Source organism: Trichoplusia ni, chromosome 1 (assembly GCF_003590095.1).
Source record: "Trichoplusia ni isolate ovarian cell line Hi5 chromosome 1, tn1, whole genome shotgun sequence".
Classification (NCBI taxonomy): Eukaryota; Metazoa; Arthropoda; class Insecta; order Lepidoptera; family Noctuidae; genus Trichoplusia; species Trichoplusia ni.
Window position 1 is genome coordinate 13,465,549 of NC_039478.1, and position 16,736 is coordinate 13,482,284.

Below are 16,736 nucleotides of genomic sequence, written 5' to 3' on the forward strand. Positions count from 1 at the left end.
CGCATATGCTCAAGTTTCCATTTTTGTACACTGTCATCATCGTAAGGTTATGAGTATTCTGTGCATACCATAGAGTAGAATATACTAAACTATGGCTAAACTAAACTAAATTCGTTCCTGTGCGGTTGGCCCTTCTGTGTGCCAGTGCCAGACTCAGAGGATATCGGTCGAAAATGGAGGCCGCAGAATCCGAAGCCGGTGCAAAAAATCATTTGACTGATGTTTTATCACAAGAGGAAATTGCAAACTTGTCCAATCCTGTTGCAGAGAAAATCAACGCGTATATTGATGAAAAATTTGGAGAGTACCTCACAGCTAAAGCTCTCCACGAAACAAACAAGACACAGATAGGTAGGTAAACCGGTGTTTTCTGACGCTTTCACTCAATGCTTCATTTCTTCCTTTTTATGTAAAGTTTGGTTGAAGTGAATATATACTTATTATTTTTGCTCTGGGAGAAAGAGCTCATATATTGGTTTCTTTTTAACGTGGACTCTACCTAACATGCCACTTTGTTCAGTAGTGACAATGTATCCTCATTGTTTATCAATGTAGACGTATAACCTTAGAAATTTGTTGAATATGAAATTCTATGTTTCAGTTCAGAAATAATAAATCAATTTGATACTAAAACATATAGTACGTACCACATTAAATATACTATAGACATAATTAACAATTGGATTTGAAATAGGTTGTATTATGGGGTAAACTGTACATAAAATTCAAATTGTCATTGTTGGTATGCCTTGCCTGCCGTTGTAATATTGTAATCGTCAATTTTAATGCAATGCATTTCAATCTTATTTCAGACTCCTATCCCATTTTTGTTTGTGGATATTTTTCCATTTTAATAACATAATTCTGCGACTATGTTTGTTAAGTTTGATTTCCTATCCCTCCTCCCACAAGCTTAATGTCTGTGTATAACTTACCATGTTAACCATCAATAAGGGAACATAATGTATTTTGACGTAGAGAAATGTCTTGAATCAAAGAAGGTAATTTGAAAAAGTTTTTTTTCTACCCTGTTCTTCATTGTAACATTCAACAAACTATATAATAATAAGTATCATCTTCCATAAAAATATATGGTAATGCTGTAGTAGTAACACTGTAGTTTTACAAGACTTACTTGAGCCTTGAGATAGTACCATAAAAATACAAAATAAACTATACCAATGCCTGAAAACAAATAATATGATGCAACTAAAAGCAGTATATTATACTAACTACTTTGACTAATTACATCAATATCATAATATATATTGGAATTGCTCAAGTTTTCCGAAGTTTTTCGGGTTCCATTTTTTAATGTAACCATATTACTTATGCTCTGCTGTCTGTTCATCTGTCCTTCAGCAGGCAGTACATGAACTGTGATAGCTAGACAACAAAATTTTTTTTAGAAGTTTTCTCAACTAATGCAAAAAATGCATACAACTAATACTAAAATTGCATTCACAGTTGTTATTTATGGTTATTTAAGTTTTTTTTTTACCCATACAAATTGACAATTAATACAAAATTAAAGTGAAGAGTGGACTTTTTTGCAATCTGGTAGTGGCTGTCTACAGCCAAACCTCTGTGGTCCAAGGGCCAAGAAGTACCTCTAGCGCTTCAGTAAGCTTTTCTGCATACAACCTGCAATGACAGCACAGCATGTTCGTCTTTTGAACTTTGTAGTTTGGTTCCTGGCCACCTAATGTTATGATTAGCCTGATGTAACCTGTATATTATAAAAAAGGGTGATCCTGGAAATAAGCCCCAGGGAGCCTTTTACATTGTTGGAAGGTGTTGAATTATTTGGATGCTTGTTCAAACAAGCTTGTCTAGTATGACCCACAAATTTGACTTCACTGCTCCGCGTCAATGAGTTTGCAGCCTTTATATATTCTATTTGTTCATTGATAGTATGTGTTCATGTATCTAGGATTCAAATAGCAAAACCTATAAGATAATGCAGGGTCCTTTCATAGAGTCCGCTAGCCAGAATAGTGATGTCGTCCATGGACAAACTATGAGGTTGTGTTGGGTGTTGAGTCTCAATGGGAACTTGTATGGCCATGTTCCTAAGCCCGTGGTTTGTTGGGCTGTTGAGTCGACGCCATGTTTCAACAGAGCTTTTGTAAAGTTGTTCTATCATAAGAGACATAAGGTCTATTGTTTGGTCGAGAGATCCATCTCAATTGGGACATAGTGCCCTATGCCTAAACGCATTTGGTATTCCCATCGCAAAGCCGTGCGAAAAGGAGAAACGATGTGAGGCTTACTGATCTGTAGGACTTGGGTAGTCGCTGGTATGAATAGCACTTTTACTTCAAAATTTGTGTGGGATATAATGTAAGGCTAAGCACATCCATCTAGGCTAGCTGATTTAGGTCCGAATTACAAAAGGCTACTCAAGTCCAGTTTGATGTTAAATCACCTGATCATAGTTTAAATATTGAATCTGCACTTGAGGGTCATTCTTATCTCAGAACATTATTTTAACGCGTCTCAAGCAGAGAATATGTTTTGTCTATGAATCAGACTGTCTTCGTTTACAAATTTATTTTTCCCGAAATTCTGGATCAACATACGCAAAATAAGAATTTAGTCTCAAACCGAATTAATAATTATATTGAGATTTAAAGACGATATAAGCTTTTTAACTGTAGGTTTTGTTTAAAAAAATTAAATAAATTATCGTTAAATAACGTTACGAAACGTGAACGTAATAAATTATCGTAATAATCAAACTCTTCAAAAATATCCGTTATTTCTATTCAAACAATTATTTGGTAAACTCAAAACTGACAGGGAAATCTCTGCTCAAGCGCGATGTCGACCACACTTGAGTAATCACAGATCTAATCTCTACTTAAGTAGTAATCTACAACTGAGTAATGATTTAGAATAAGATCTACACTCGGCTGAACTATGATCACCGAATCTATGCTTGAGGAGTGTTCTAAAATGAAATCTCAACTCAAATCTAGTTAATAGAGATTAGGACTGGAGTAGCCTTCTGTAGGACCTTAGAGTCTAGAAAGGTGTTGGCTTGGATTTCGTTTTAGACCTCTGTACAGTTAACATACACTTAAGTATTCTTATTCAAATAAACATCGTTATTGCCAGATATGCCCTCGCAGAAATGCCTCTGAGGTACCGGTCTGCTTCAGTTAGACAGTTTCTTAAGCAAATCGCTGGGCGTCCTTGTAGGAAGTCCCAGTCCTCTTGTTATCTTGTGTTTACAAGTTCGTGTCACGTGAAGTTTCTCTAGAATCGGTTCCCTCCATTGGTTTAGGACCTTTGGGTTATCATAATCTAAAAACTTTGTACCACATCATTAACTCGTAACATCTCTATTTTATTTCCCTACATATAAAAAGTAGTTTCCTAACCAGTGGCATTTATGATTTCAGGTGATAAAGTTTCGACATTAGAAGCTCAATTACTGGAATTGTCCGCAAAATATGATGATGCCGCCAAAAAATTATCTACATCTGATGAAACAATTACTGAATTAACTCAACAAGTGGAATCTTTGAACTCAGAATTGGAAAAAGCTCGTGATAAAATATTCCGATTGGAAAATGAAATCATATCACTCAAAAGTTCTAGAGATGCTGCTGTTGATGAAAGAAACGACCTGACAAGAATAGTGGAAAGGCGCAATGCTGAAATAGAAAGGCTTACTGCTAGTGAAGCTGAACTGTCTCAACAATTGCGTTCTGCGATTGCCGCGAAATGTGAAGCTTTATCAGTTAATGATGAAATAGAAAGTAAAGAACTAGCATTACAATTTCGTGAAAAACGAATAGAGCAGGAACGGACAGTACTCAATGCCCAAATTGCAGGCCTAACTGAAGAAGTCAACCGACTCACTTCAGAGTTACAAACAATAAGATTAAATAATACCAGTCAATCAATCAATTTGGAGACAAAGCTAGCTGAAAAAATTGAAGAATTGAGAGCAGCAAATGAAACAATAAGTCAGCTTAATGATGTGCAGAAAAGTTTAAACACTCGTGCAGAAAATCTTACACAGCGCTTAATGGAACAAAGAGAAATAGAAAACCGGATGACTGAAAATTATAAAAAAGAGCTAGATGCTAAAAGCAAACTTGCTGACATATTTAAAACTATGCATGATGATGCTGAAGCTAAAACCGTAGAACTGACAGAAGGTATTACAGAATTACAAAAATTACTGAATGAAGCCACAGAAAAGTATGGTGTGCTAGAGACTAAATATAAACAAGCAGAAATAGACCATGAAGAACTCATGGATAAGAAAAACGAAATAATAAATTCTTTGAAAAATGAATTGGAACATGCCAATGATTTGCTTAAAGCAGCTAATGCTCAAAACCTTGATATGGCTTTGAGTGATTTAGCACCTTCTGCAGCCACAGCTAGCAAACTTTTGAAATCAGGTATGTCTCTGACTCAAATTTACTCTCAGTTAGTAAAAGTAACTGATGAACTAACCCAGGAGAAGGAAGAAAATAGAAAACTAAGCGCCACAATAAACTCAATAGTTCAAGAGTTGGAAGAAAAAGCACCCCTGTTACAAAAACAGAAGGCAGAATTTGAGGAAGCTTTAGAAAGTAATACTGCTTTATCTCAGCAAATAGATTCTTTAGTTATTGAATGTAACAGACTTCGTGATGATTATGGTGAATCTTCTAAGATTGCCAATCACTATAGTCGTGAAAATGCTAAACTTAAAGGTGAATTAGCTGACTTGGGTAGACAAGTGTGTTTCCTACTTAAGGAAATCGAACATAGCCGCGGGGGTCTTTTACCAAATGGTGACCACGATTCCTCACAAACTGCTTCCAATACCACAAATTCATCTGATTTAAGCTCATCACGCATTATTTCTAAAACCTTAGTAACATTCAGTGATATTCAAGAATTGCAGTCTAATAATCAGAAGCTTTTACGTATGATTCGTGAATTGACTGAGAAACAAGAAGAATTTGAAAGACATAAAGAACAATTTGAGAGTGGAGAAATGCAAAATAAAATAGACTCTTTGAAAAATAGAGTAGTTGAATTAACTGAAGCACAAGAACGCCAGACCAAAATGGTCAATGGTCTTATAAGACAAAGGGACATGTTTAAAAAGCTTTACCATGACCACATGAAGGGCAAACGTCATGAATTGTCTACATCTGAGGCTATGGAATTGGAAAAAAGTGGAATTTATTCATTAGATACCACACAGGAAAATGTAGTGAAACCTCCAACACTTGATACATCCCAATTTGAAATCAAATATAAAGAAACAGAAAAACAGTTAGAGTTGCTTAAAGAAGAATATAAGACATATAAAGAAGAAAAAGTCACAAATGAAAGAATGCTGTTTGAACAAATAGATAACATGAGACAAGAAATTGGAAAACTGACTGCTGCAAATAGCAAGTGTGCCTCAACTTCAGAATACAATAATGAAAGACTTAAAATATTGCAAACTAATATCACAACCTATAAAAAACAAATAACATCTTTAGAAGAAAAGAACAAAGCTTATAATGCAACTATTGCTAAACATGAAGTTTCCTTACAACACTTAAGAGACGAAGCTTTAAATGCTCAAAGTAAACTTGCTGCTGCAGAAATACAATTAGAGAACTTAAAACTTGAAGTTAAATTGGTTAAGGATGCTGAATTGCGTCTTCAAACTGAAAAAGAAATTTTAAATAGAGAAAGACAAGGCCAGTCGCTGCTGTTAAAAAATTTGGAATTGATTAAAGCTAGTTTGGAGCGAGTTGAGGCTGAAAATCGAGTGAAGGTTGAAACCAGGTTAGATGAAACTACCAGAGAATGTTCCGCATTAAGAAGAAGATTGCAAGAAGAACAAGATAGATTCAGAGGATTAGCTGCTCATTTAGAACTTGAAACAAAGACTGCTAAAGAAAGACTTCAGGAAGAGAAGGAGGCAGCAGATACATTGAGGAAAGAGTTGAATGAGATTAGGAAAGACTTAGCAGAAAAAAGCAAGGCTAATGAAGAACTAACAAAGAAACTTAAAGTTGCCCTATCACCTAATACTGATGGTTCTTGTGATACAGTTAAAAAAATAAGGATGTTGGAAAACAAGTTATCAGAGAACCAAGAAGAAATAAAATCTCTTCAAGAACAACTTAATGTAGCGAAAGAACATATAAAACAATATTGCGACATTTCAGAAAGTGCCGAAAAGGAACTAAAATCTCTACACACTGAATATGAATCTTACAAAAAAGAAACTGATGCTAAATTGTCTGAATATGCAAAACAACATCAAATATTAGAAGACAAATGTTCTGAACTTGAAGCTGAATTATCTCTGCACGCAAATGGGGAACATTCTAATAGTAATACTGCTTTGAAAAATGAAATAAATAATATTAAAGATCAGTTAAATAATGCTGAAGCAAGCGCAAACACGTATCGTGCTGAATTAGACAATGCGCGTATCGAGATGGCTAAGCTGTCGGAAGCTGTTCAGAATGCTGAAAACAAATATACTCATGAAATGATTTTACATTCCAGTGACATACAAGTTTTATCTCAAGTAAAAGAAGAGTTACAAAGAGCACAAAATCAAATTAATGAGCTCACGGCAATGAAAAATAGTGCTGTAGAAGCTTTAGAAACTGAAAAGAAATCATGGCTTGACAGGCAAAAGATATTGATGAGTGAAAATGAGCAACTAAATGAGCGTTTGAAAGATCTAAATGATCAAAATGCTCTATTACATGACCAAATACAAGCTTTAGGCACACAGTTGTCTATTACTCTTGCGTCTAGATCACGATCAGAGAGTATGAATGAGTCAGCAAATGATTCTACTATGAACATATCTGTAAGTGAAGAAGATGGTAAATCATCTGAACAATTACTTCAAATTGTGAAGTTTTTAAGAAAGGAAAAAGACATTGCTATGGCTAAATTTGATATACTCCAAGCTGAAACTATGCGACTAAAATCACAGTTAGAAATAGCTGAAAAACAACTTGATGATGCCAAGTTAGCTTTAGCGGCAGAAAGAGAAAAGTCTGAAGTCAGTATGGTAACAGTAAATAAACAATCAGACATTTTGCGAAAGGTTGAAACCCTAAATGCTATAACGGACAGCAATAGGGGCTTAAGAGAAGAACGCGATCTCTTATCTACTCAAGTCACAGAGCTTACAGCTACAGTGAAAGAATTGGAAGCTCAATTACCAACAATGCAAGAAAAGATTTCCGATTTGGCAGCGAAAAATGAAACCTTGGTATCTGAAAACAATTCTTTATCAGCTGACTGTGCTAGATGGCGGACCAGAGTAAATGCATTAGTCGAACGTGCGAACAAGACAAGCCCTGAAGATTGGAAACGACTGCAAAACGAAAGAGAAACTCTCGCGAAGATGTTAACAACTGAGAAAGAAAATGTTAGAAAATTAAATGAAGAACTTAGCTCCATAAAGGTAGAAAAGTCAAAGATAGAAGAACAATATTCTCTGCTATCCCGACAGCAGAATAATTTGGCAGAAGAAAACAAGAAGCTCAATGAAGAGTTGCAGACTCTTAAAGATGATATGGCGCGTGTTACTGAGGAGGTAACTAAACTTAAGGCTGAACATTCTTCAATTGCTTCTACTAATGCCAAGTTAACTGAAGATCTTTCGAATAAAGAAGCATCTTTAGTTGATATACGTAATAAAGAAAATCAGATACGAAAAATAGCAAAAAAATATAAAGCTCAATATGAAGAGTTGATGAAACTAACAGAGGAAGAGAAAAAGAAATCAGAAGGCGAAGCTGCTGCTGCTGATGCCGCTGCAACAGAAAGTAATAAAAAATTCGAGGAACAGATTGCAGAACTGCAAGCAAAATTAGAAACAGAAAAAGCAAATACTGAGAAGTTAAAACAAGAGCTAGAAGCACTTAGGAGTGCAAACATGGAAAAAGAGGAAAAGTCTAAACAGGTCTTAAAACAGGCCAAAAGTAAAATTGTTCAATTAACTGAACTCAAAAACTCGTTAAGTCGTGAATTGGATGAGTCTCGTAGTAAAATAGGCGCAATCGAGCAAAGTACGCGTGACGAACAGGACGTAAGGCTTGCTCTTATAAAATCACAGTATGAAGGTCGTCTCTCACGGTTGGAGAAAGAACGCACTGAAGCACAAGCCGAAAAAACTAGAGAGGTAGAGGCGCTTCATCAAAAGGTTACCATGCTTCAGCGTCAACTGGCAAGTCAAGCTTCTTCAGCCAAGCAACAAACCACAACTGAAAAAACTACTTCCGATCCACCAACCGCTAATATTAAACCTATGGCTGGTAAGTTATTATGCTATATATATAGGTGCTTATTGGTAATAAATTCATTGTAATAGTTTTGGTAAAAAAATATCATTTATGTACTTAAAATATGGCAAGATTAAAAAGATTATTGTGTCGTGTACAATATTTGAGTTATTTTAACTGTATCTTATATACACTTTGCCTAGAATAACCTCTGGTAATCTCATGGCACTTGCCTGTGCAGCGCGTCCCTGGTCCCGGATATTGATGTATTTTGTTCGAACAACGTAGGTGTAGCCCAGCAGAGCGTGACGGCGAGCCGGCGCGGCGGCGAGACGCCGCTGGCGTCCATCCGGCCGATGGCGCAGGTGGGCCCCACGGCGCCGCACGACGCGCACACCACGGAGTACATGCCGGCCTCGTCCTCGCGCCCGCTGCCGCGCGCCGCGCTCGCCGCCTCCACCGCGCCGCCCGAGTCCACGCAGGTGCACATCCACCATGTCTAACAATAATGACGACTTAACAATTATATTATAGTCATGAGAAGCGCTCTTTAGCCAGTAGACGCCTAAGGTTCGTCTGAATTATATTAGTATCCTGTGTGAAAGGAATAATTTAGAAGATTTTGCTTTTATAATTCCAGGATATGGACACTAGTGAAGCTGGCATGGGCAGTTCCGGTACTAGCGACAGTAGCGCACAACCATCTTCACATTCACAACCACCTCAACAGGTTGGAATAGTTATTATTTGAAAATAGACGCAAACATCAAACTTGTTTACATATTTTTGCTATGTTGGATATAACGAAAATTTAAGATACAATTTATTATTATAATACATTAAGATATAATTTATTATTTCTAGAAAATCAACGAAATACAGTGTTAAACATTATTAACTCGAAATTTATCGTCATATTGTTTATAGGCAGTTGCAATGGTGATGCCTCGCATTGAACAACCCAGTGTAGTAGCGTCCGGCAGCGTCACAGGTGTAGCCGCAGCAAGCTCAGCAGCTGCGCCCAGTGTTCCAACTGCAGCCGCGTCTGCACCCATTACAGGTATGTCTTAAAAACATGGTACCGTATCGTTATCCTCAAATGTTCTAAAATGTTTAAAACTAATAATAAAATTGCGAAGGTACACCAGCAGGAACCTCAACCTCCGGCGCTTCACAAGCGTCGGGAAGCGTGAGCACGTCTCACGCACCTCCGGGTGTGAGCACGTCGCAGTTAGTGGCGGGCGTGAGCACGTCGCACGCGCCCGCCGGCGTGAGCACGTCGCAGACGCCGGCCGGAGTGAGCACGTCGCACCCTCCGGCGGGCGTGAGCACGTCGCAGGCGCCAGCCGGCGTGAGCACGTCGCAGCCGCCCGCGGGCGTGAGCACGTCGCACCCGCCGCCCGGCGTCAGCACCTCCCACGCGCCGCCCGACGCGCGCCCGCCCAAGCGCCGTCTGCAGCAGCGCCCGCTGGCAGCCAAGAGAACAAGGGTACAAGTACGCTATGTTGTGTTTTGGCATTACTAAGTTTCTTTAGGAGTAAAAGGGATTTTCTGCATTTCTGCTAGTGAGTTTCGCGGGGAAAATTACAGCTCTATAATAATTGTACGACAACAACTAAGTAGAAAGCTGTTCTTATCCTAACAGAGATGTTAAAGCCAGGTTAAAACCTGACTGTCCTTTGGATACCGCATCTACCTAATTTGAAATCTTAATCATTTTTATAATATGTTATGGTATGGTATAGGGTTTCGAACGGTCAGTGGAAGTGGAATACCAAGTACCAACATCGTCCCGCTGTGATCAAGATGACGAGGGCGTTATTGTCGTAGACTCGGAAGAAGATGACGAGCGATGCACGGGCACTATGTATAGGGTACGACTGATTATTTTATTACGTGACAACTACATTTTGCAGCAGAAAGGAAAAAAATCATTCATTTTTACTATAAAACCACAGGAAGGAGAGGAGGATGAAGACGATATAGATGAGGAGCAAGAGGTTGAGGGAGGCGAAGAAGAGGAGGAAGTAGAAGGAGATGATGCCGAAACTGCAGCCCGACAGGTTAATATTTTAATGTTCATCATGGGCATGAATTTTAAGAGTAAAGAACAAAAGATTATTAAAAAAATTGTTTAATTTAAAAAAAAACCATTGATATGAAATATGTTATGAACGGTATATGGTAATAACATAATGAGGGTGCAATCACTGAAGTAATTACTAAGTCATGTTGCGTGGGCAGGAATCTCCGGCGCAGTCCCCGTCAGAGGAGCGCGCGGCCAGCGGCGCGGGCGCGGCCGAGCCCGACAGCGACCCCGCGCCCGCCATACAGCAGATAGAGGCCATCAGCAGCGGCACCGAGCGTGAGCACTTACCGACACATTATGAATATTAACTTTGTCATAAGTTGCAAGTACACTCGTCAATGATTGGGAAATAAATTTTAGTACATTTTCAGTGGTTTTGTCCAGGTAAATCCCATGCCAGTTTCAGCTTAACTTATGTTTTTCATTTTCTTTCTCTAGCGAGCGGAACTTTATCTTTGGGCGGTAACGGCGTCGATGACGGGGATGATAGCATAGTCCCGTCCACACCTACACTTTATGTACCGAGACGTAACGACGGGTATGTATGACATTTTTGGTTCGTTCCCTTCGTCGAGTCAGCAGCCCGGCTAACTGTACCGCTGATGTGTTTAGGTTCGGCGAGGCGGTGGTGTCCCCGCTGGGCGGCGGCGCGGGCGGCGCGCGCTTCACGTTCGCGGAGGCGAGCGCGGCGCTGGCCACGCACCACGACACGCACGCCGACCTGGCCGCCGCGCTGCCGCCCGCGCCGCCGCAGGCCCCGCAGCCGCCGCTCTCCGACTCGCGTCAGTACCACTAACTATAAACTAATACATCAACAGATTTTTCTTTTGATCCAACTCTAAATTATAACAATAATAAATATCGTGATTTGATTCTGCCATATTTAAAGTCAGCAATCGAATCAGAAGCTCGATAAAAAGTTCATTCAATCAATTCACGATTGAGCTAAGAAAACAAAAAAAGAACGATTAAAATCAATCAAAAATTCGACATTGTGATCAATATTAGGAAAAGTAAAGGTATAAACATTAATTTTGAAATAAACCAATTTCTACATTTAGTGTAGGAAAAGTTCAATCAAAGCAAAACATAATCTACAAAACTGCATAAATTATTCAATTTAATACTAGTTGCTGCCCACGACTCCGTCTGCGTGGACTTCAGTTTACGCAGACGGAGGTCTTACGGTGGTCCCCGTTTGCATGGGAATACATCCCCTAGTGATCCTATATCTTTTAATTGCATCCATTGCAAATTTCATCCAAAATTCATCCAAGCGTGATTGAGTAACAAACATCCAAACATCCACACTTTCACATCCCTACTTCCCTACTAATATTATAAATGCGAAAGTAACTCAGTCTGTCTGTCTGTTACGCTTTCATGTCTAAACCACTGATCTGATTTTAATAAAATTTGGTACAGAGATAGAGTTGACCTTGAGAAAGAACATAGGATAGTTTTTGTCCCGGACTTTTGAAGAGTTCTCTTGGAAACGCGATATAACCGACATCGACGCGGGCGAAGTCGCGGGCGAAAAGCTAGTTTATAATATTAGTAAGGATTACATTTTAAAAATTTAGGCTTTTGAGTTGAACTCCGTGTATATTTTTGTTTATTTCTAGAATGTAAAGCGCATATTCCAGAGAATTTACCTTATAGGCCAGAAGATACACGCAAAAGTGTAATCAGTAATTCATACAATTTCTGACCTTAGATTGTTAAAAAACCTTTTGTTTTTACAAGAATCAAGTTCGACACAATATTTTTTATATTTCTATACGTAATACGTCATGCATTTCATGTCATTACTACCGTAAATATTTGATAAGGTAAGAATTGTTAGTGTGATAGTATTCGGTAGTAGATCACAGTTTCACAGTATAACATTTAGCTAAAATAAATGTATTTATTTTATACAATGGTTTAACTCAAATATGTGTTAATTCTTCGATCAAGTCTGATGAAAAATTTGTAATTATTAAATTTTCCCTTACAATTTAACATACAAGATACAGAGTTTATCTAAACAAATTCCAATTAAACTTACATATAAAATACTTAAAATAACAAATTCCAATCAGCTTTATATATACTAATATATAAAGCTGAAGAGTTTGTTTGTTTGTTTGAACGCGCTAATCTCAGGAACTTCTGGTCCAAATTGAAAAATTCTTTTTGTGTTGAATAGAGCATTAATCGAGGAAGGCTTTAGGCTATAAACCATCACGCTGCGACTAATAGGACCTAAGATACAATGGAAAATGTGAAAAAGAATCCGGGCAGGTATACCAAAATCATAACTTATATCTTCTACTCACGGGGACGAAGTCCCGGGCAACAGCTAGTGTATATTATATATACGTATCCATATCTAACAGGTTGCTTTATTGTAAATAATGTGTTCTTATATAATAGGTGCGAGTGAAGGAGGAGAAACACGTGAATGGGAGGAGTCACGTGTGGAAGAAGAAGCGACTGCCGTCAGTTCACAGGGTAGTGAACCATCATCGCCTCACCAAGTAAGTATTTGTACTAGTTCTGTTAACGTCACAAACCACATTTTGGTTAAAATCACTTCTTTCACAAAAATACTTCTTTATTTAAGATTTGAAGAATATTCCTATTTTGTTAAGAAAATTGCTTCCAAATAAGTTTAAAACATTTAAATATTAGTCGAAAACCCCCTTGAAACTAAAAATAAAAATTGCCCTGTAACTTGAAGTGTTTGTTCAAGGAAACAGGTGGATTACAAAAATTACCCATGGGTATTTACTTATATCTGAATTCTTTGGTTGTTTCTTTTTCTTGTAGAAATAATACTATTTACTAAGTTGTCCTGCTCTCTGTATATCTCACAAAAGATTCGTACAAATTAATCATCATTAGCAAACTAAATTTCAGGACCAATATTTTCCTAGTCCAAACTAGTTCATATAATGGCGCTAATTGTATGTAACTGTTCTAGATGTATGTGTATATCAGGTACTAATGATGTGAGGGCTGGTGCTACACACATGATAAACAATTGTTTTGTTACTAAAATACATTATTTAGAAACAGTACCACATATTACAGATATAAAACCGGTTTACTTCATTAATATGTAAATGTAAACATGACTGAGCTCTACAACTGTTAGAATTCTGTTCTTCACTCATTCTTGTAGCTTGTGCTAAATAATTTATAACGAAATAATTGTAACTTGTATAGTAATTTGTAAATAAAACATTATAAACATTAATATCACTATAAGGGGAGCATTGATTGAATTTACTTGATGTATAGTTAGGAAATCAAATAAATCATGATACACTTTAACAGTTAGTTCTCATAGAGCATATTGAGATTAATTTACTGTATTTTATAAACTGCCTGTGTCAGATAATTCAATAAATTAATTAGTAAGCAATGAAAAACAAGCAATCTCCTAATTATATTGTTCTATACAGGGAATTAACCACTGCAACACTTCCGTAATGATGTGAAACCCTTGCACTACTTCTGTAGTTCCGTTTAGTAATTCTAAAGAAACTAGTATTTTTTGTTGCCTTACAACTTGGTACACTTATTGAGAAAAAATTAAACAGCAGGTAGCGGAAGAGGGCCGTGAAGCTGAAGCGAGTGCACCGACTGGCGTAGCGCGACGAGCCCAAACGCATGCGCACTCGTCACATTCGCCACACTCGCAAAACCAACGATGGATGCGCGCGGCAGGTAACTATTCCTGTCAGGAGGAGCAAGCATAGAAATATGATAGTTTAAATTAAAAACAAGTAAAGGAAGTTTTAATCACTGTACTTTTAATACGCATAAAAATACAAAGATCGAAGGACTTGTTTTACGTTTCAAAACTTGAATATCAAATTTTTATAATCTTGTTCAAATTTGTCTTTTTATAATAATTATAAACAAAAATTGCTGAAAGACGATGACGATCCAAAATTAAACTATCAGCTGTTTAAATATGAATATATTTTTCAGATAGCGAAAGTGGAACACGTGGTCGTGGCATGCGATCTCGGGGACGACCTTCCAGGAGATCCCATAATTATATGAGGTTCTAAGGTGTCTAGTTTTAAGTAAATCCAACATTCAATTGTATTTTAAGTCTTAATTGTCTTTCATGTAAAATAAGCATATGGTAATGTAGTTATTTCAGCAAGGGTCTTCTGACATGAGGGCTGTATTTTTTACAGTTTAATGGTGGGCAACACTTAGTTCGTTTCCAAATACATCAAAAAAAAAATTTATTAAATGACTTTTAATTAGATCCGTTTTATTTAGGTTGTATTATATTTGCGATATTATAAAAACTTAATATGTGCATATACATTTTCTCTTGGCCCTAAACAGTTGTTTGCTTGCATACAGAAGTCACCTTAAGTGTTCCCTTTTTTGCCAAATTTATTTAATCATCGTTGCCTGGCTCTACTGAAATAAACAACTACATTGTATCTTTTTAATCCACGCAATAAATTTTTTTTTTGCATAAAAGGGTTTCAGTTTCACTTTTATAGTGTACGAATTTGAGATCATTGATGTATAGAGAATGCTATGCAACTATTAGGTTTTTTTTAATGTCTCATATTTCTGTTAACTTTAAGTCAATCTATATCTTAAAAAAATCTATTTCCATTAAAATAAACGGAAAAGGTCTCCACATGGAAAATGTCTATGCTGAAATAGCTATTCGTAATAAGATGTAGTGAAAAACACTTCCATACTGGTTGTATTTCTATTATATTAAGAAACATTTAAAAATGGCTATAGCTAAAAGGAAAAACCTAGACTACACTTTATAATAAATAGTTTTTTTCAACCTTTATATTATATAAATAATTATGTAAGTCAAAATAAACACATATTCAATAAAAAAATAATCATAGTAAAAAATTCAGTGTTAAGTAGATATGGTGACAAATTCATCAGTATCATTTATTGGAACAGATGTTAATTAATATTAGCATTTTGGAACACAAATTTAGCACCGTCATTGTTACAGTTAACATACCTACTTATAATAAGTGAATAAACTATTTTCTCAGTTTCGTATACTTACATTAAAATAATTTTATTCAAATTCTCTATAATCCTGCTACTTGACTTAAGCTTCAAATGCTGATATACATTTATTATTTCTGTTTATAAACTTATTGAACTGATAAATAAACATAAGTAAAATTATTAAATATTGTTGTTATTTCACAAACATAAACCTTTTTAATACTGTATTGGTGCCCTAATGTCTATTATTGTACAAGCATTTAACGCCTTTATTCTTGCCCTGTTGCGGTCTTATTTTAGCAAAACATCAGTAATATGCAGTGTTAGTCTTCGGTCTGCACACTCTGCACCTAGTATACCCTACCATATTATTCTTTTTTATTTACTAAGCTTACTATGATGCTATTTTGTTGTAATGCATGATATTTAACTAATCGAAGTGAGGAAAATATGTCGAAGACTCCCTTTTTTTTGGGTATTTCGACTCCATTCTTGATCGCCACTTTTGCCTTCCTTATCCTGAAAAGTATACCGATTTTAACGTAACAGCCATCAACGTCAACGTAGGAGCTGAAAGCTAACAGCCCATTTTCAAAGATAAAAAATAGATTGGGTCAAACTTATAACATCCTTTGCCCTTCAGAGGTCACTTTCACTCCTAATCACAAAAACCGAAGCAAAATAATAAAGAGAACTGGGCCGCAGATCTACAAGAAACTAATTTTGGCATAAAATGAAAAATAAGCTACTTCGGACAACAGGAACTTAAATAAAGCCTTAAAGTTCAACAAACAAATCTTGAAAATAGAAACACAAGATTAGAGCTTTGTATTTGTATTGCTAAATTAATAAATTCTGTCGACGTCGGATTTGTTTAGATAATATCTACATAATACAACGACTCCATAACTATTTACGTACTGAATCAAATAAGCTATTATTTTAATTCCTACTTTATAATGGCCAACAGGAAGGAAATTATTAATTTTCTATTTGAGGTAGAAATCCAAGGCAAAAATTGCGACGCACGCAAATTTTCAATACACAAAAAACTAATAATATTCTTGACGTAGCCTCAACGTGTAATATTAAAATAGTAATGATTTTAATCATGATCATGTTTTTAATAAAATTTGGAAACATAAAATTCGGTTTGAATATAAAGTAAAATGTACCCATGCAATATGCAAGTAATATTAGTAATCGTCTGTCTATCAAAACACAAAAACAGCCACATAATTACGATGTAGATAACACCTTGTCATTTGTTTCACGATGTGGAACAACAGCATAATATTAAGTTGTTGCGTCAAGGGCATTCTGAATATCTACATTAATATACCTACCTATTGCCTTGCTACCTGTGTTACATG

The 16,736-nt window shown here is 36.4% G+C and overlaps 1 protein-coding gene across 5 annotated transcripts; it reads left to right on the forward strand.

The window, feature by feature from the left end:
• Window positions 1–101: 101 nt before the first annotated feature.
• Window positions 102–15,543, forward strand: LOC113495827 (nucleoprotein TPR). Of its 5 annotated transcripts, none has more exons than XM_026874810.1 (15): window positions 103–351; window positions 3,408–8,300; window positions 8,556–8,749; window positions 8,908–8,997; window positions 9,195–9,327; window positions 9,407–9,762; window positions 10,013–10,141; window positions 10,226–10,330; window positions 10,512–10,632; window positions 10,795–10,894; window positions 10,969–10,988; window positions 11,097–11,138; window positions 12,775–12,878; window positions 13,947–14,073; window positions 14,341–15,543. In XM_026874810.1, the coding sequence occupies exons 1-15, from the start codon at window positions 174–176 to the stop codon at window positions 14,421–14,423; spliced, it is 6,675 nt and encodes a 2,224-aa protein (XP_026730611.1). In that variant the 5' UTR covers window positions 103–173; the 3' UTR covers window positions 14,424–15,543. The 5 variants fall into 5 exon arrangements, with proteins under 5 accessions (XP_026730639.1, XP_026730611.1, XP_026730622.1 ...); XM_026874821.1 differs by having other exon boundaries at window positions 11,100–11,138; XM_026874829.1 differs by having other exon boundaries at window positions 9,407–9,756.
• The last annotated feature ends 1,193 nt before the right edge of the window (window positions 15,544–16,736 follow it).